Raw genomic sequence first — 21,502 nt, 5'->3', positions numbered from 1 at the left:
TTATGAAAATTTTTTTGAAAAAAATTTATTAACATTTTTAAGAAAAAAAGAAAAAATTATGAAAATTTAAAAAAAAAATTCTGAAAATTTTTTGAAAAAAATTCTGGAATTTTTTTGAAAAAATTTATGAAAATTTTTTAAAAAATATTTTGAAGAAAAATTTTATATTAATTTTTTTTTTAAATAAAAATTTTTTGAAAAAAATTAAAAAAATAATAAAAATTTAAAAAAAAAAATTAAAAATTTTTAAAAAAAAATTTTAATTTTTTTTGTAAAAAATTTACAATTATTTTTAAAATTTTTTTTTTATAAAATCGAAAGTTTAAAAAAGGAAAAACTTTTGAAGTAAGTTAAATATATTTTAAAAATTCAAAAATGTTTGAAAAAAATTACTTTTTTTTAAAAACACTATTTAAAAAAGAATTAATAAAATTCTATTCACGTTTGTCGAGCTTAAATGACCACTAGAATGTGTGTTGGGAAGGAGAAATGGTTGTATGAATTGAAGTAAAGAAATTGCCAGCTATCAGACAATCGGGCATTGATATCACACCATTGGCAGACGCGTTTCTAGGTTGGTAAGGGCCTCGTCAGTGCCTAGTGCCAAAACCCCCCAAACGGGCTAACAGAACGATCGGTATACTATGGGACTTAAACGAAAGGTATTTGGGAGTAGAATAGTGCCAATATGGGATTCAAATGAAAGGTCTGTGGAAAGAAAGAAAGTTTGGAGCCAAGATATCACTTTTTGAATGAAAGCTTTAATAATTATTTTTTATTATTTAATTTTTTCTGATAATTTTCATCTACTTTCATGGCTATTTCCCTCACTGATATATAGCTATACAACACAGCTATTTTCTATCTTTTCCAATTGATTTGCATCTATTCCCTTGTGTTAAAAATGTTGCAAACTATAAAATTCCAATAATTTACATATTTTCAACATTTCTAAAACTCATTGATTGATGAAATGGCTATAGCCCAAAGCGGACATAAGAGGAAATGAGTTTTTTTGGTTTTGATGACAACACCAAGTGGTCATGCCACAAAACAATGGATCTCCATTTCCAGCCTACCATGGTTAAGGCTGGGGGGTGAACCAACGATAGAGGAACAACGTCACTGTTGATTATGCTTTGAAAATAACCATTTCTAATTTCCGTTTATGCAAAATTTCAGTCGAATTTGTCATTTTAGATGACAATGATGCTGCCTATGAAGACGATAATGATGATGAGCCGCCAGATTAGCTGTATGAGCTGTGAGACACCAGACATTAGGCTGGTGTTGGCCATTGGGGAAATTAGTATTAGGTAGTCAATTTCAGTAAATGTATCACTCTAGGTGTCCATAGATTAGCATACTCAGGTATATGCAAAATTTATTATGTTTTGTATATGTATTGGAGAATTTCAGAGACTAAAATTAAAAAAGCTCACATACACACACGCAAAATTAATGAAAAATATATGCTTATATATGTGTTATATGGATTGTTTTTATCAATGCATGATATATACAGCTCAGGTATGAATGAATGAGATATACAGATATATTGTTTTTGTTGTACTTTAAAAACAATAAACAAAAACACCTTTTTTAAAATATAAATACTTGTATATTTGTATGTGTATATGTGGTATTAGGTCGGGGTAAATTATAATACCAAATCCAATTAAATGCCCGTGCCATCCATTTCATGAAGTGCGACAATTACCTGCAAAGAGAGATAATCAGAAAAAAATAATTGAATTAACTCATTGAACCATAGGAATATTAAATATTGGCAAAAAAAAAAGATAAACATATTATAATAAATGAGGAAATGGTAAAAAGTTTTTACTGAAATACAATTTATAAAGACCGGTATATATTTAAGACAATTTTGCCCAATTCAACTTGCACAGAAAAAATTATTGTCTTAATTTTAAAGATTCGAACCAAAGATAAGTTAATTGAAAAAGTATCAGCTCCAATAGGGGACTCCCTAACGGATGACCGATCACAACCACGAAAGCAACGGCAAACAACGGAGAGCAAACGCCGCAGCATCAACATGGGCAAGGCAGGTGCCAGGTCATGTCATGCGCAGCACAAAATCATCTGGTGGCGCGCATACAGCAACACCTCGTTATTAATAACTAGCGTACATTCACGCCTCCACCAAGTCCCGTTCGTCTCCTAATAAATACTTCCCGGGAAAAGGTGGCCAGCCTTGCAGCAGTCGTCTCGTCTTCAAGGCCCCTAAAGAAATCTCACAGCGCCCCGCTAATCCCCATCGCGCCTGCATCAAAATGCAAATTTTGCCCATGAACATTCCACTAAGCAACATGGGGCAAACTTCTCACATATCTATTAGTGCAGTCCCATTCTAGTTTAAGCTCAATGATAAGGGGCCTCCTTTTTATAGCCGAGTCCGAACGGCGTGCCGTAGTGCGACACCTCTTTGGGAGAGAAGTTTTACATGGCATAGTACCTCACAAATGCAATAGGAGGGGAAAACCACCGCTGACAATTTTTTCTGATGGTCTCGCCAGGATTCGAACCCAACCGTTCATCGTCATAGGTGGACAAGCTAACCTCTGCGATATGGTGGCCCCCGTATCTAAATCTCGAATGTTTACATAGTACGGGCATTCCGTCACTTAATGCCTCCAGTTCTCAGGTCTCTCACATTAAAGGAGTCATGTCCCGTCAGTATAAAGCCTAGACTTAGCCCGAAGCCGATTTATTCGCGTCACGAATAAATTCGCAAGTCACCCGAATATTGTCACTGTTCGTCCAAAGTCCGGGCGGTCTCGTACGAACGTGGCGTCGCAAATAAATTCGTAAGTCACTCGAACATTGTCACGGTTCGTTCATCTGGTTTTCCACCTATTATCAAGACGCTCCAAAAGATGCGCCTTGAGCCGCTTAACATCGCCATCGTGATCTCCAAGCTCAGTAGCAGTGAGCCAATCCTCACGCACCAATGGAATTCCCATTTTCACAGCCATGTAACTAACGAGTAAATCAAGCGGGGGCGAGCCAAGAAATACCTGTAGTGCATCTGTCAAAACAGTCCCACACAACTGCAAGCAAGCCAGCATAGCCACTCTCTGACATGAGAGGATCTTCTTACGTCCATATGTCGTGCAAGCAACAAATAGACCACCACATATGGACCGAAAAGCGCGACAACCAATCCCAATCACTTCTCAGAACCATTCCGGCTACTTCAGTGATCTTCTTCTTCACCCGATCCAAGTGGACCAGGAAACACATTCTCTCCGAAGCAGTCACTCCCAGATATTTTACGAGCTCTATGTTTCTGATGCTAGCTCCGCCAGATCAAATCGTAGTTGGGCGATTCCACGAGAAGATGCCCTTGCACCCGCGACGTCAACACCAAGACGAACGCTGCATTCGCGCACATTACCCATGGCTCTCCTCATGACCGCAGGGGCAAAGACCTGGTAGGCTGTTTTTTGCCGATCTTGCATGGATAAGTTGGCGTGGTTCCCACGGGGCACGCGATGAATTCCTACCCATAAGCATTAGCGTAAAAATTTGCTGAGCGGCTTGCTGAGCCATGTCCGTCCGACTGTCCGTCCATCCATCCGTCTGTTTATCGAAAGCACGCTAACTTTCGAAGGAGTAAAGCCAGCCGGTTGAAATTTTGTACAAATACTTCTTATTAGTGTAGGTCGGTTGGGATTTTAAATGGGCCAAATCGGTCCATGTCTTGATATAGCTGCCATATAAACCAATCTTGGGTCTTGACTTCTTGAACCTCTAGAGGGTGAAATTCTTGTCCGATTTGCACGTAGTGTTTCCATATCACTTCCTACATCTGTGCTAAGTATGGTTGAAATCGGTTCATAACCTGATATAGCTGCCATATAAACTGATCTTGGATCTTGACTTCTTGAGCAGATGGAGGGCGCAATTCTCACCCTAATTGGCTGAAATTTTGCATGAGGCGTTTTGATATGACTTCTAAAAACTGTGATGAGTATGGTGCAAATCGGTGCATAACCTGATATAGCTGCCATATAAACCGAACTGGGATCTTGACTTCTTGAGCCTCTAGAGAGAGAAATTATAATCCGATTTGGCTGAAATTTTGAACAACAGCTTCTCCCATGGCTTTCAACATACGTGTGCAATATGGTCTGTATCGATCTAAAGCTTGATACAATTCCCATATAAACCGATCTCCCGATTTTGTTTCTTGAGCCGCGTATCGGACTATAACTTGATATAGCTCCTGCTCCTCCTTGTCCTCCTTCTTTGTCCTTATTCAATATTCTTTGTTTGCCTAGAAAGAGATACTGCTCAAAGAATTCGACAGATGCGATCCATGGTGGTGGGTATATAAGAATCGGCCCGGCCGAACCTAGCACGCTCTTACTTGTTTTTCTCTCTAGGATATCACAATGGACCATCCTGGTCTCTGAGTGAACCCATCTTTACTTTGAACTTAATGGTGTTGTGTGAATTAGGATGGCTTCTGCAGTTATCGGCTAAATAGAGTCGGTGCTAACAGAGAAAAAACGCAAAGTTTGAAGAACTTGGCAATCCTCGCCTTTATACTTCTTGAGTAATCGGCATTATTGCGGGCATAATAACCCCAGACATACATTTCAAATTATCTGTCTGTATAAGAAATCATTTGAAGTCTTATTTAGAATCCTGAGACCAAGCCTCAAGGTACTGCTAGTAAATTGAAGTGTGTTATTCCAGGTTGGACATAACCTTTAAGACAGCCCCATAACAACATAAGCAAATATTTTCATTCAACACACATATGGCATCCCTATGTCTACTATCCCCACCGCACTTTCTCATCTTACTGGATTCTATTTCTATAGCCAGTGCAGAGGGAGTGGGTGGATGGTTTTGCTTGGTACGGTACACCTTAAGCGAGGGTGGTGGGTGTGTGTGCGTGTGTGTGTGTGTGTGTGTGAATAAACGTATACTGCGTGACGCTTAGATTTTACTGTCTTTCTCTTGTACTCTCAATCTCAATCTTAGTCTCGCACTCTCCACCCCGGCAACTAGACTAGTAGAATACTAGCTATTTTTATGAAAACAAACAACAGCAAGTCCACAAACGCAGCACAGCATTGTGTTTAGGGAGAAAATTTGTATGACGATGACAATAAAACAGCCAAACAATAAAGGCAAAGACCATGAGAGAAGAGCGCGTATGAAAATTGAAAACAAAGTTGATTTGTTGTTGGCTTGCTATAGTGACTGACTGATTTGGTGTGATAATAGGGGTTTTTGTTCTTGTGTTTGTTGTTGTTTTTGCTGCTTGTACACTGCGTTCGCTGCTTTGAGTTTTCATGTTAACAAACAACCACAATTTAGTCCATTTGCTAGTTGACGGTCGGCTAGATACATCGCTCAGTAGCCAAACAAGCGCGCACAAGCAAATTAAAGAAAAGAACCTCAACGCACGTAAATAATAGCAGAAAGCAAAGCAAAAAAATAAACAATTTTATAGCAAATATCTAAGGCAAGGTCATTATGGACAATGTGGACACCACAAAGGTGACGGGGCTGAGAAAAGCCAGCATACCGGAGACCATTAAATTATACCAAGACTTGGGTAAGTAGCCGAAAGTGAGCTGTCATTAGGCCAAGCATTTCGCTAACAACTCTCTACGCATCCTCTTGCCGCAGATAATAATTCCAAGGAATTGCTGAGAAATGCCAACCAGGTTCGTCTCAATGCCTATGTGCCCTACAGCAAGTTCAAGGTGGGTGCCGCTTTTCGCACAAACTGTGGCCGCATTTTCACCGGCTGCAATGTGGAGAATGCCGCCTTCACACCCAGCTCTTGTGCCGAACGCACAGCCATCTGTAAGGCGGTGAGTGAGGGCTACACCGAATTTGTGGCCGGCGCTGTGGTGGCCTATCAGGAGGATGCCTTTACCACACCCTGCGGTGTTTGTCGACAATTTATTATGGAATTTTCCACCCAGGACATGCCCATCTATGTGGCCAAGGCTGTGGAGCTTGGCAATTTAGAAAATCAAAACACCGATAGAGTTCTCTGTACCTCCATATACAATTTGCTGCCGAATGGTTTTCGTAATTATAAGTGAGATTGAAAAACTGCTGCGGTATTAAAGAAAGTTCCCGGCATTTCATTCGGCAGGGCTGCCAGGGAACTTTCTTCTTTGTATTTAGTTTAATTTAAAATGTTAGCCCTTAATACACAAACACCGGTGTGCACAAAACTCAATGTAGATCTGAAACAGATGTAACTGTCAAATAAACCTATTTTAAGGCTTCATTGAGTTGTGTGAATACCGCCGACATAATATTATATTTGTAAAAATTTTCTATATGCAAAGTAAAGAAACCCACAAAAATGAAAATAAATTGTAAAAATTTAAAAAAAAGTAAGAATTAAAAACAAAAAAAAAAAAATAAATAAATAAATTTTATATGCAAATACCAATGTCTCCCAATGGACTTTTGTATTTCCCCCCAAACATTATTGTTCTAGTCAGCATTTGATAAGCATTATCAAAGGCCCTGTTAAGATTGATTCCCACTGGGATAGTTAAGAGATAGTTATCCCCACCAATACATTGACCTAAGGCACGAGCACGTCACTATTGCTCTCACTATCGATATCGGCTATCAGAATTTGGCAAGTAAATTGAATTTATTGACACACTTAACACTTCACAAATACCCAATTATTGGTCTCATTAATTATGTATGCTATTGAGTCAATATACATAAATAAAAAGCAAAAATATATACATGTATATAAATTTAATTATAAACAAACCATAACACTCAAAGACAACTAAAACAAGAGGGTAACAGTGATAAGATGGGCATGGACTCGTATAACAAATTTAATTTCTTGGTAATTATATAGGTAAACTTAAGTAATATTAATTTTTTTATTCGGTGCTATTACTTGCTAACATCCCCTATTGAGTTTTTCTCATACCTTAAACCGCTAATGATGTGCTGCATTTTTTGGCAATGCCCCCCTATGCGAAGGGGAAAGGGTCTGTATGCTGACAAGCCCCCGACTGTCTAACGTTGAGTGTTTGCATTTAAAGACATACACTCATAGTCAAAAGTCTGCTAAAAATAGCAAACACAATGACTGCTGACTGATAGTAGTTCATTTTGCTTTCATTGCAACATTAGTTTGCTGCCATAGAAAAATTGTTTCACTTCCAGAACAACAGGCATTATGCTAAAAAAGTTTGCTAATTGCCGAAAAAAAAATGCTGCTGCTCAATTGATGATGGGGGCTAAATAAAAAATAAAATAAAATAAAATACAATTAAAAAAATAAAATAAATACAACAGTTAAAAATTACGGAAGAGTCACAGTGCAAAATTTCAGGCATATCGGATGAAGAGTGCGCCCTCTAGCGGTTCAAATAAAATAAAAAAAAAATAATATAAAATAAAATAAAGTAAAATAAAATAAAATAAAATAATATAAAATAAAATAATATAAAATAAAACAAAATAAAATAAAATAAAATAAAATAAAATAAAATAAAATAAAATAAAATAAAATAAAATAAAATAAAATAAAATAAAATAAAATAAAATAAAATAAAATAAAATAAAATAAAATAAAATAAAATAAAATAAAATAAAACAAAATAAAATAAAATAAAATAAAATAAAATAAAATACAATAAAAAATAAAATAAAAAAATTAAAGAAAATAAAATAAAATAAAATAAAATAAAAAAAATAAAACAAATTAAAATAAAATAAAATAAAATAAAATAAAATAAAAAAAATAAAACAAATTAAAATAAAATAAAATAAATACAACAGTTGCAAATTACGCCCTCTAGCAGCTCAAGAAGTAAAATCAGAAGATCGGTTTATATGAGAGCTAAATTAGGATATAGACCGATTCTGACCCGATTTGATACAAATAATGGATGTTATAGGAGAAGGCATCGTGCAAAATTTCAGCCATATCGGATGAGAAGTGCGCCCTCCAGCGGCTCAAGAAATTAACTGACGAGATCGGCTATTACGGGAGTTATATCAGGCTGCGAATCGTTTTTGGGCATGCTTAATACAGAAGTCAAAAGAGTCAAAGGAGCAGTCATTGTGCAAAATTTCAGCCATATCAGATGAAAAGTGCACCCTCTAGCGGCTGATAAGTAAGGAGATCGGTTTCTATGAGAGTTATATAAACTTAAAGACCGAATATGATGCAAATGATGGATGTCGCAGGAGAAGACAAAGTACAAAATTTCACCAATGCCGAATGAAAATCGCGCCCTCTAGCGGCTTAAGAACTAAAATCAGGAGTTCGGTTTATATGGGAGCTAACCGATTCGCTCGATATTTGATGCAGATAATGGATGTGGTAGGAGAAGAATTCGTCCAAAATTTCAGCCATATCCGATGAGAAGAGCGCCCTCTATCGCTTCAAAAACTAAAATCAGGATATGGGTTTATATGAAAACCGGTAAGGTTGGGCAAAAGTCGGGCGGTGCCGACTGTATAATACCCTACACCTACCCCATAAGCACAATGTGAGACCAATATCCAATTCTGAACCAATTTTGATGGACCTCGGCGAGCAAATATGTTCAAACTGTAAAAACTACGGTTGACAAATGACAACATTATGGGAAATTACACAAAATCTGACGAACGTATATATGGGAGCTATTTTTAATTCTGAACCGATTCCGAGCAAACTTCTCAGATAATGTGGTAGTCGTCGAGGAAAGCGTTTTGCAAAATTTTGGCAAGATTGGTCATACAATGCGCTTGCAGTGGCTCTTGGGGTGAAAATGTGGCGATATACATATATGACAGCTATAACTAAATCTGAACCGATTTCGATGAAATTCACCAGTAATATTGAGAGTCATAAAAAAATCTTTCCTGCCTGCTATCCTGCTGTATCCAGATTTGAACCGATTTTTTTCCAAATTTCAATAGGCTTCGTCTCTAGGCCAAAAATAATACCTGTACCAAATTTGAAGACGCATGCTTGCTATGTTAGCTATATCAGCTTATGCACCGATTTGGATCATATCTAGCAAGGACATTGAAAGAAAAAATGAAAATCATGTTGCTAAATTGCAGCCATAACGGATAGTAACTGCCCCCTCTAGAGGCTCAAGAAGTTAAATCGGTAAATGGCTTTATATGGGGGCTTTATGATGTTATGGATAGATATCAATCAAGCGTAGCGCCAATTTTGAATATCTCAAGAGATTTTTCAGCCAAATCGGATAATAACTGCGCCCTCTAGCGGCTCTAAGCCGTAAGCTATAATCAGGAGATCAATTTATATGGGAGCTATGATGTTAGCTAAAATTGCATTTGGGGAGGTAAATATACGATTTGGAACATACTCGACATAGATATTGAAGGTCATAGGAAAATACATCTTGCAAAATTTCAGCCAAATGGAATAGGAATCTCAAGAGGCTCAAGAATTATTATGGCGAGGCCTATATCAAAACATGGATTGATTTGGGCCAATTACAACACCAACTGACCTACAATAATAAGAAGTATTTTTATGAAAACGATCTTCCGATTGACTTCTTAAGCTCCTGGAAGCCGAATTTTTTGTCCGATTTGGCTGAAACTTTGCACATGATGTTCTGTTATGACTGCCCACAAGAACATGATATAGCTCCCATATAAACCCATCTCCCGATTTGACTTCTTGAGCCCCTGGAAGCCTCAATTTTCATTCGATTTGGCTGAAATTTTGCACATGGTGTTCTGTTATGACTGTCAAAATCGGTTAAGAACCTGATATAGCTCCCATATAAACCCATATCCCGATTTGACTTCTTGATCCTTTACAAGCCGCTATTTTCATCCGATTTAACATATAGTGTGCTGCTATGACTCTCAACAACTGTGCCAAGTACGGTCCAAATCAGTCGATAACTAGATATAGCTCCCATACTTTAGCAAAATCCATGGTGGTGGGAGTCCAAGATTCGGCCCGGCCGAACATAGCATACTTTTACTTGTTTCTTTTCATTCGCACCTTTTCAAATTTTAAAATTATACCTCTATCCATCCACCCTGTACAAGGTTTACCCATTTCGTACCTTTTTGGTACTTTTTTTAGTACCTTAATGTAAAAATTTCCAAAAACTCTTATAGTCACCCAACTAAGGTTGCCATAGTATACCTACATTCCAAAATTCGGAACTCTAGTTCAATTTACAAAGAAAATACCAAAGAAAGTACCAATTGCGGTACTAAACGTACTATTTCTCCTACTTCCCGTACAATTTTGCAAATGTTTTTCCCCCAAATATTATTTTTTCGAGATGCCCTTCAATTTGGGCCCAATAACATAATTCTAGCACTATCCCTTCAAGCTGGGCAAATATGTACCATTTTGTACTTTTTAGTACCTAAACGAACCAATATTCGTGCAAATTTCATGGTTCTAGCTTTAGCCGTTGGGGCTGGGCAATGATAAGTCAGTCAGTTGGCAATCAGTGAGACACGCAACTCTTTTATATATAGAGATGATGAATTTAGTATACCCTCCAATCGAACATTGGTAAAGGGTGTAATAAAATGAAAAAATTTAATTTCCAACAAGCAAACACTTTCGATGGTTTTACCATATGAAAGAAAATGAAATAAGATCGAAATATTAAAAATAAAATTTCTTTATAATTGTTTTTATAAATTTCCAGGAACAATAATTTGGCAATCGGTTCCTTGTTTAAATATAGCTTGCATTGCCGAACTGATACTGCATTTCTAAGTACTACCACCAAACTGGAGGATGATGATGAAATTGGACAGCCTGGCTGTCTATCGCTGTGTGTTGGAGTTCAAATAAGTTTAAGTGCATTCAATTTGGCAAGGTTGAGTACGCACCAACCCAGCAGATGAATAATGGGTTTGTTATAGGAGCATCGCTGTACCATATTCTGGACCGATTACCAGAATTTCGATTAAAGAACAATGTTTCAAAATTAAAAAAAAACCGACTAATAATTCAGCTTTTTATGGGCTGAAGACGTTAGGAGCACCCAGCAAACAGCACTGTGTGTAAAAGAAAAATACCTCCCAACTGTCACCTTTGAATACTTCCTCTGCTTACAGCTATGCCTTGAACAGAGAAAGTACAGCGACAAGTGATCAAGTGTGATCCTAGCACTACCCCACAGAAATGGGGAGAGAGCAACGAACCCACCACAGAGGGAGAGAGCGACAAAAAGCCTTTAGTGTGGTGAAAACAGGCGTGAGACTTCAGTGTAGACATGCGAGAGTAAGAGAGCTAACAGTGAAATGTGCGTGAGAAAGAGTATGCTAAGAGAGAAGAAATAAAATGGAATTTACATCTTAAGACACCAGAGGGCGCTTTTACTATCCAATTTGACTGAAATTTGCTAATGGTATTTTGTTATTACATTCAACATCCATTCAAAGTACATATGATTCAAATCGACCTATCATCTGATTATGCTTTCATATGAACCCATCTGCTATTTTTTAGCCCGTAGATGGCATATTTAGTGACTGATTTGGCTAAAATTTTATATGTGGTGTTATGTTTTTTTTTTTACTTTCAATGACAGTGCCAAATATGGTCTTAAAGAGATGTGAAAACTTATATAGTTTTTGTTTAAACTGATCTATCGATTTGGAAATTTTTAGCCCAATCGGATAACGATGATCCCAAGCAAAATTTTGCAAATAGTATTTCGATATGACTTCCAACATCTTTGCTAGGTATGATCTAATTCGGCCCATAAGCTTCCATAAGCTAGCTTCCGTATAGGCTGATTTACCGATTTGACTTCTTGAGCCTCCAGAAAGCGCATTTATTAACCGATTTAGCTTAAATTTTAAACGTGGTATTTTGCTATGGCCATTACCAACCGTACCGAATTTGATGCACATTGATCACTATCTTGAAATAGCTGTTATATATCCCATCTTCCGATTTGACTTCTTGAGTCTATAGAAGACGCATTTATTATCGATTTCTACACTAGCTATCCTATTATGACTTCCAATTATGTTTAAATCGATATATTACCTAAAACACCTCCCGTATTTAGCCTCTAGATGGCGCTATTCTAAACAGGTTTTGTTAAAATTTTGCACCATAACTTTTACTATAACGTTCAGCATTTATCTCGAGTATGGTCTACATGGGTCCATTGTCTGATATAGCTTCCATATAAAACAATGTTCCCATTTTACTTCCTTAGCCTCTAGAGGGCGCAATTCTTATACAATTTGGCGGCAATGTTGCAACATGATTTTTACCATGTTTCCAATTGGGCTATATCGGTCCTTGTTTTGATAGAGCTGCCAAATAAACCAATACTGGATCTTGGATTCTTGAGCTTCTAGAGGGCGCATTTCTTATACTATTTGGCTTGGTTTTTTGTTAACTTCCAACAACTGTGTGAAGTATGGTCTAAATCGTCTCATAACCTGATATAGCTCCCATAAAAACCGATCTCGGATCTTGACCTTTTAAACCGCTAGAGGGCGCAATTATTATCCGATTTAGCTGAAACTGAAGTGTTTTGTTTTAACTTCCAATGACTGTGTCAAGTATGGTTCAAATTAGTTGATAACCTGATATAGCTCCCATATAAAGCGATCTAGAATCTTCTTAACCCGCTAGAGGGCGCAATTATCATCCGATTTGGCTAAAATTTTGCATGATATGTTTTGTTTTAACTTCAAAAAACTGTGCAAAGTATGGTCTACATCGGTTTATAAACTGATATAGCTCCCATATAAACCGATATCGGATCTTGACTTCTTAAACCGCTAGAGGGCGCAATTATTATCCAATTGGGCTGAAACTTTGCATGAAGTGCTTTGTCCTAATTTCCAATAACAGTGCCAACTATGGTTCCAATTGGGTGATAACCTGATATAACTCCCATATGAATCGATCAGGGATCTAGACATCTTAAACCACTAGAGGGCGCAATTATCATCAAATTTGACTGAAACTTAGCCTGAAGTGTTTTGTTTTAACTTCCAACAACTGTGCAAGGTATGGTCTAAATCGGCCCATAACCTGATATAACTCCCATATAAACTGATCTCGAATATTGTCTCCTTAAACCGCTAGAGGGCGCAATTATTAACCGATTTGGCTGAAATTTTGCAACGCGCCTCAGCCTAATCAACTTCGCATGTTTAATAACACAGCCGAAACTACAACAATAAACCATCCTTCAATACCTGCGCCTGGGCAGACCGGCGGCATTCGCTCATTGTTTCTTATTTTACCACCACACAAAGGGCTTTTACGTCTTCCTGCTTGTGGTGTATTCTTTGCCCCTCTTTCCGTTCCCGTTTTGTGTTGACGCTATTGCTCTCTTGTCGCTGTCATCCCGCTGTTTAAGGCTTAACACTAAACAATAGGGGTATTCACGGCGATAAGAAAGAAAGTTTGAATACACTGTACACACTGATTGAAAAAAATGTTTGGTGAGCTTAGAATACATTTTGCCAACATACGAGGGTTACAGTCGAAATTTTCGCGGCATAATTCCATCATGTTCATTATCATTATGTCCTTGCTTAATGAGAAACCCAGATGGGTGAGGATTCTGATCCATAGGATTTTCAAATTCCAGGGTATCATACTCTGTCTCTTTTCATCCCCCACAGAGGGCTTGTGTAATGAAATAGTGTTCCAGAGGCAACAACATTTAGGCTTACAAGATCCGGAATTTAATTCCATTTGGATTAAATTTAGTATTGGAGCGCACGTACTTTGCTTCGGATTTTTATATAGAAGTCCAAACTCGGAAAGGGAGGTTTGGGTTTTCACTCTCTTTCTGACTCAATTACTACAGTTTTAGAAGATTTTCCGGACAGTGACATTGTTGTTGCAGGCGATTACAATGTTCACAACTTCTCTTGGCTTTCCCATTCGGGACATACGAAGCCGTAGGGTCAATATGCCGAACTTTTCGCCGCTCAGAATGGTCTGATGCAATTAGTGAATGAACCGACACATTCTTGACCTAACCTTAACTTCGCACCCTGAGAAGTATGAAGTTAATGTTCTTGCACCTCTTGATAATTCCGATCACTGCACCATTTCAGAGTCCTTTTTCTATTCTGCTCTTCACGCCGCCTTTTTCCCAGCTCCGAAGCGGTAAATTTTTGTATTTTTGTACGAAAGTGCACGTTGGGCTAAGCTCAACGACTTTTTCCCAGCATTTTAATTGGAAACTTTGTTTTCTAAACGGTGATGTAAATGCTGCTGCTGAGTTAAAAGGGTCCTTGCGGATCTCGACAGGGGGCAAACTTCTCACATATCAATGAGTGCAGTCCCATTCAAGCTTAAGCTCAATGATAAGGGGTCTCCTTTTATAGTGCCGCAGTGCGACACCTCTTTGGCATAGTAACTCACAAATGTTGCCAGCATTAGAAGGGGAAAACCACCGTTGAAAATGTTTTTTGATAATCTCGCAAGGATTCGAACCCAGGCGTGCAGCGTCATAGGCGGACATGCTAACCTCTGTGCTACAGTGGCCTCCCGTCTGTCTATGTTAATTTGTGTACAAACTACAGGTTGCAATTTTCATCCGATTGCTTTAAAATTTGGTACAGGCTTGCTTTTTGGCCTAGAGACGTAGCCTATTGAAATTGGAAAAAAATCGGTTCGGATTTGGATATAGCTCCCATATATATGATCGTCCGATTTTCAGCTGGTGAATTTCATGGAAATCGGTTCAGATTTAGATATAGATGCCATGTACGTATATCGCCCGATTTTCACTCCAAGAGCTACAGTAAGCGCATTTATTGCCTAATCTTGCCAAAATTTTGTACAATGCTTTCCTCGACGACTACCACAATATCTGAGAAGTTTGCCCGAAATCGGTTCAGATTTAGATATAGCTGCCATATACATGTTCGTCCGATTTTCAGTAATAATACAATGAAATGGTCATTTGTTAACCGATTCTCTCGATATTTGGCAGAAAGGATTTTCTCTTGACTTTCAACATTACTGACTAATTTCATACAAATCGGTTCAAATAGCTGCCATGTATATATATCGCCCAATTTTCACTCCAAGAGCCATTGCAAGCGCATTTATTGGCCAATCTTGCCAAAATTGTGTAGAACGCTTTCCTCGACGACTACCACAATATCTGAGAAGTTTACTCGAAATCGGTTCAGATTTAGATATAGCTCCCATATATATGTTCGTCAGATTTTGCATAATGTGCAATAATGTTGTCATTTGCCAAACGAAGTTATTACAGTTTGAACAAATTTGCTCGAAATTTGATACAAATTTAAACAATTTGTATCAAATTTCGAGCAAACCATCCCATCCCATCCCAACCCATCTGAAAACATCCGCCGAGGTCCATCAAAATTAGTTCAGAATTGGATATTTCACCCAGATTATACTCATAGGTTTGGTGTAGGGTATAACGCAGTCGGCACAGCCCGAAAAAAAATTGAGCCCTCCATTGCCGCAATCTATCTTTAAGAAAACATTCAGTATGGAATTGCTTAGGTTGGTTAAAATTCGCTTAAAAAAATAACTTTGCCGATAGTATCGAAGGGAAATTTATCAAACGATATTCAGACAAAAAATAAAATATCGATAACATCGACAGTGCAATCGAAATTTTGCCCACTCTAGTTTCAAAAACTTCCTATTCTATGAAAAACACTTTCCCTTTTCTTTCTTATCAAATGTCAACCAAACTATCAGAAACACACGCTAAATACGTTAATAACCTTGAACTTTAAAATGAAAAACCATTTAAAAGGAAATTAAAAAAATAAAATCAATCAAACAGTTGCCAAACCCCGACAACAAATTAACAATAAATTATTGATACAAATGCATTTGCAAATAGGAGCAGAGTACGCCCCGGTGACTACAAATTACTAAAAATCAAACAACAACAATGTTTAAAATCTAGTGAAAACGTCAACAAAAACAAGAACCGGGAGAAGATTCCCACCCCCCCCCCCCCCCCCCACCCCCTCCCCGACCATCACATACTTATAATAATGGCCAAGGCACTAATGAAGTGAATGAATTGTCGGTTTTAAATGTTTGATGTATTAGTTGTTGTTGTTTTTGTTGCTATTTCATTTCTATAGATAGAGAGAATTTGAAAAATTGTTATTCCCTCATATACAGGTGGCCAGAGACCAGAGAGCAATCAACCAACTAGGCTACCATAATAAGAGAAGTATGTACTCTTAGGGCGCATACACACACACACACACACTATGGCGTTCATGATTGGGGGAGTGAGAGTTTGTAAACAACAACAACAAAATTGAATTGATTATATGTGGGTGAGAGGGGCTTTGCTTTGCTTTACTTATGTCCAACAGATAATAGCAACTCTTCCAAATAAATAAATGGACAGCTGTTTAACTATGCAAAGCAATTCAAACTATGAGTCAGTGGTATTTAAACTGTCATGCAGATCATTTTGTGAAATGCCGTTAAATAAATGATTGATTTAAATTAAATTAAATTAAAACTGATAATTAAATGCTTTAATGCAAAAAACATTCAAGATTTTTTATTGCATATAAGAAAAGAAAACATTGCATTTAATTTGTGTGTTTTTTTTAATCAGATTTCATTGTTTGTGGCCTTTTAACCATATGACCAAAAGCTTATGGGCTGTGTGGGTGGCTAGTTGGTTTGTTGGTTGTTTGGCTGTATGGTTAATGAGTAACTATTGAACATTTCCGTATCAGTGCCGCAGTTGGTGTGTTTTTTCTTAAATCAATATTTAATGTTATATCTCTGATAAATGACAAAAACACTGAAATGCACTTTAAAATATCTTAAATGTCTACCAAAGCTTCTAGGCACAGATATGAAATAAAAAGGCATAGCTAGGGGAGAGTTCTGAGAGTTATATAAAAGGGAATTTAAAAGCATAAAGAAGAATAGGAGAAGGTCATTTATTTCGAATTTCTTTGATGTAACCTGGTAAGACCTGTTTTGTTATTTAACTTGTAACACCTTAACAGATGCTCTAAAACCCCAAAAATTTTATAAATTCTGAATCGTTGAACATTTATGTTCTTTCTTTTAATTCAAAATTTCTATAGAAACATGAATCAAAATTCATGTATGATTTTCGTTTCCAATATGTTTTATTTTTTTGCCTTTATTTAAAATATCGATCGATTATTTGCCCCATGTGTTTACATATCCTTGGTGGTGTCACATTTCAAATCCTTTCACTTTTGCTGCTTATCGCAAGATGAGTCAAAAACTATTTATAACAGCAAGGCAATGCTTACATGAAAACTTCCATTATCGAAAACCATAATGAAAACGAATTTTGTTGCACGAATATTCAAAGAACCCTAGGTACAGGCAAACCTATCACTTTGGTGTATTGCAGTCAACGTCAAAACCAATGCATTACGCCATGACTAGGTAGAGGAAAGAATGAAAAATCCATATGAAAGAAGATTTAAGGAAGACATAAGCGAAAAGAGAAAGATTGAAGTGGGACCCTAGAAATTCGACTGGTCCGAATACTCCCAACATGTGCGTCGGTTGCAAAGTTTATGTATAATGCAAAACTTTCCATGAACATTACATTAAGGAAGAGGGGATACCTCCTTTATATCAACTAACCCACCCAAGCACGCTCCGCTGCTACAATACACAGAACAAAAATTACAATCTAAACTTCCAGGTCTCACTTCAAATATACTCCATATTGTTGGCATTCATAACTTGCCAATACCTTTCGGTTGAATGCAGTGCATCTTTCGGAGGCCATCGTAGCGCGGAGGTTAGTATGTCCGCCTATGACGCTGAACGCCTTGGTTTTAATCCTGTCGGGAACATCTGAAAATTTTTCATCGGTGGTTATCCCCTCCTAATGCTGGCGACATTTGTGAGATACTTCGCCATGTAAAAACTTCTCCCCAAAGAGGTGTCGCTCTGTCTGCTATGAAAAGGATATCCCTTATCATTGAGCTTAAAATTGAATCGGACAGCACTCAATGATTTGTGAGAAGTGTGCCCCAGTTCCTTAATGGAATGTTCATGGACAAATTTGCATTGCATTTTGCATTTGCAGTGTATATTTCAAAAAGTACTAAACCCAACTTTTTTTTAATTTTCTTTAATTATCTGTAGGATTCGTAATCCTCCTCTTTTAATTATGCCCCATATGAACATTATCGGGTTATATGTCCTTTTGGTGGGAATCGAAGTTGGGGCGAGTGCTAAAAACTTGACTTTATATAGCCATTTCAGGTGCTTACCATTTAGAACATTTACCTGTGGGCGGAACAAATTGTTACTCTTCTGTCATATACCCTTAATTTGCCATTATTGGGCAACATGTCAACTTAGCTATGCGGCGGACTCGCAGCTACTTGATAAATGTGTCAATGTCCGTTCGTTTCGTTTTTTTTAATCGGCAACATGTTCTCTCTAGCAGGTTAAAATAATGTAAGCAAAAATACTGCACCCTCTTTACTTGCTTTCACTCTCCGTTTAAATTTGTGCGTTGCCAAATTTGTATTAAACCGTTGCCAACATATTAAACCGCCAACGTCATTATCCATAGCCACAGCTTAAGCTACTCACGGACCTTCATGTCAAAGAACACCAAATAGGGCCACACACCACCACACACCCTCACCACACACCTGCACCACACACCCGCACCACACACCCGCACCACACACCCGCACCACACACCCGCACCACACACCCGCACCACAATAGTGACTTTTTTTTAGCACACTCTTACTCTCGAACATACCAGCCACATCTCGCACTCCCACCACTAAAACACCCACCTATAGCTTTGTATTCCCACAAATAATGGATACTAAAGTGAAAAGCAACAACAATTTGCTGTGTTTCTGCTTCATATTTTATTGAAAATTAATTCATTTGCATGGATTTTTCTCTTCGGAAAATAAATGTTCATTTATACTCTGCACATCTTTGGAAAAATATCTTTCGATTGATGGCAATTTCCAAAAATCCATTCAGCCGTTTAGCCGTAATATGTACCACAAACTCGCTTTTATAAAACTCTCCTACTGCATACGACCTGTTATTACAAAATTGTTATTGTTGTTGCCTCTCAAAACATATACAAACTACAACAAAAAAGCAAATGCCTCACACGCCAAAGCCGAGCCTTAAGAAATTGGTTCACCTATATGCTAAGTAGGGCCACACACATCACCCCCCACAACACCCTCACCTAAATAATGATACTCTTGTGCAACCTTCCAAAACATACACAAACAACAACTACAACAGCAAAGCAAATGCCTCACACGCCAAAGCCGAGCCTTGAGAAATTGGCTGACCTACATGCTAAGTAGGGCCACGCATATAACACCCGACAACACCCTCACCTAAATAGTGATACTCTTTCTCTCGAACCATTTTTTTCTCTTACTCTCACCACTAATACTCCCACCTATGGCTTTGCATTTACGCACATTACCCCCCACAACACCCTCACCTAAATAGTGATACTCTTTCTCTCGAGCCATTTTTTTTCTGTTACTCTCACCACTAATACTCGCACCTATGGCTTTGCTTCACAGAAAAAAACCAACAACAATTTGCTGTGTTATGCTTCCTCTTATATTATTGATAACTAATTCCTCATTTTCATTGCTTTTCTTTATATTCATTAAACCCATTTATCCGTTTGGCTGTAATATGTACCACAAAATCGCCTTTATAAAACCTCGGCCCCTTTAATAATATTGTATATATGAGTGCAGTCCGATTTAAGTTAAAGCTCAATGATGAGGTTCTAACGAATGCCGAGTTCTAACGGAGTGTCGCATAGCGACACCACTAGGTAGAAAAGTTTTGACATGGCAGAATACCTCACAAATATAGCCAGTATTAGTAAGGGCATAACCACCGCTAAAAATTTTTATGGTGTTTATGCAGCGATTTGAGCTAAAGGGATCGCGTCATAGGCGGACATGCTTATCTCGGCGCAGTGATGGTCTCCTTCATGGGAGGAGCTATTGTGCAGAATTTTTGTCACATCGGGTCAGAAGTGCGCCCTCTAGCGGCTTGAGAATTCAAATCGGCAAATCCGCTTATGACGGAGCTATACCTGTTTATAAACTGATTCGAAGCATATATGACGCACATGATGGATGTAGCAGAAGACATCGTTCAAAAATTCAGCCATAGCGGATGAAAAGTGCGCCCTCTAGCGGCTCAAGAAATAAAAACAAAAGATCGGTTTACATGGGAGCTATATCAGCTTGTGGTCCGATTGGAACCATGCCTAATACAGAAGTTGAAGGTCAAAGTTGGAGTTATCATGGAAGTTTTAGACACATTGGATGAAAAGTGCGCCCTCTAGAGGCTTTAGTAGAATAAACGAAAGAACTGTTTATATGGAACTATACCAGGTTATAGAGCGATTCGGAGCATATTTGACACAGATAATAGATGAAGTAGAAGAAGACACTGTGTGAAATTTTGGCCATTTCGAATGAGAAGCGCGCCCTCTAGCGGCTCAAGAAATAAAGTCAGAAGATCGGATTCTATGGAAGCTATAAAAGGTTGTGAACCGATTTGAACTATGCTTTAAACAGAAGTTAAAGGTCAAAGGAGGAGTCATCGGGCAAAATTTTAGCCATATCGGATGAAAAGTGCGCCCTCTAGCGAATCAAGAATTTAAAACAGGATATCAGATTATAAGGGAGATAAGAAGTACAAAACGAGAGAAGGGTTTATATGGGAGCTATAACAGGATATGGACAGATTCGAAGGATATGTGACGTAGATGACGGATGAAGTAGGAGAAGACATTATGCAGAATTTCAGCCATATTGGATGAGAAGTGCGCCCTCTAGCGGCTAAAAAAATAAAGTCAGGTGATCGCTTCTATGGAAGCTATATAGGGTTGTCAACTGATTGGAACCATGCTTAACACAAAATTTGAAGGTTAAAGAAGGAGTCATCGTGCTAAATTTTAGCCATATCGAATAAAAATGCGCCCTCTAGAGGCTTTAGAAGTATAAGCGAGAAAATATATGACATATGGGAGCTCCATATATCAGGATATAGACCGATTCGGCTTATTGAGACTAATGTTAAATGTCTGAGGCAACGGCATCGTGCAAAATTCAGTCAAATCGAATGAGAAATGCATCCTCTAGCGGCTCAAGAAATAAAACCAGGAGATCGGCTTATATGGAAGCTTTATCAGGTTGTGGACCAATTTGAACCATGTCAACAAACTACACAGTGGTTGAAAGTCAAACAAGGAGTCATCATGTAAAATTTCAGCCATATCGGATGAGAAGTGCGCCCTCTAGCGAATCAAGAAGATAAAAGATAAGGGAGCTATATCAGGTAATAGATCAACTCGGACCATATTTGGCGCATATAGTGGATGTCGTAAAAGAAGACTTCGTGCAAAATATCAGCCTTATCGGATGAGATGAACGCCCTCTAGCGATTCAAGAAATAAAACCAGCAGATTGATTT

At 37.8% G+C, this 21,502-nt stretch overlaps 2 protein-coding genes across 3 annotated transcripts in view; one reads left to right on the top strand and one right to left on the bottom strand.

Annotated features, from left to right (window-relative positions):
- The window catches only part of LOC106090706 (uncharacterized), a 533,792-nt gene that overhangs the window by 197,863 nt on the left and 314,427 nt on the right, over positions 1-21,502 (bottom strand). The window lies entirely within an intron of this gene.
- Positions 5,351-6,416, top strand: LOC106094363 (cytidine deaminase). Its single transcript, XM_013261574.2, has 2 exons — positions 5,351-5,599; positions 5,674-6,416. Exons 1-2 carry the CDS (start codon positions 5,518-5,520, stop codon positions 6,096-6,098), a joined length of 507 nt encoding a protein of 168 aa, XP_013117028.1. The 5' UTR covers positions 5,351-5,517; the 3' UTR covers positions 6,099-6,416.

The sequence above is a fragment of the Stomoxys calcitrans genome, chromosome 2 (assembly GCF_963082655.1).
Source record: "Stomoxys calcitrans chromosome 2, idStoCalc2.1, whole genome shotgun sequence".
In the NCBI taxonomy this organism is placed as follows: Eukaryota; Metazoa; Arthropoda; class Insecta; order Diptera; family Muscidae; genus Stomoxys; species Stomoxys calcitrans.
This window is presented reverse-complemented; position numbering and strand designations above follow the sequence as displayed.

Excerpts from the sequence above, each read along its gene's own strand:
- LOC106094363 (XM_013261574.2), top strand. The coding sequence starts at position 5,518 with ATGGACAATGTGGACACCACAAAGGTGACGGGGCTGAGAAAAGCCAGC. Across the intron at positions 5,600-5,673 it reads TAAATTATACCAAGACTTGG|ATAATAATTCCAAGGAATTG; the intron begins GTAAGTAGCCGA and ends CTCTTGCCGCAG.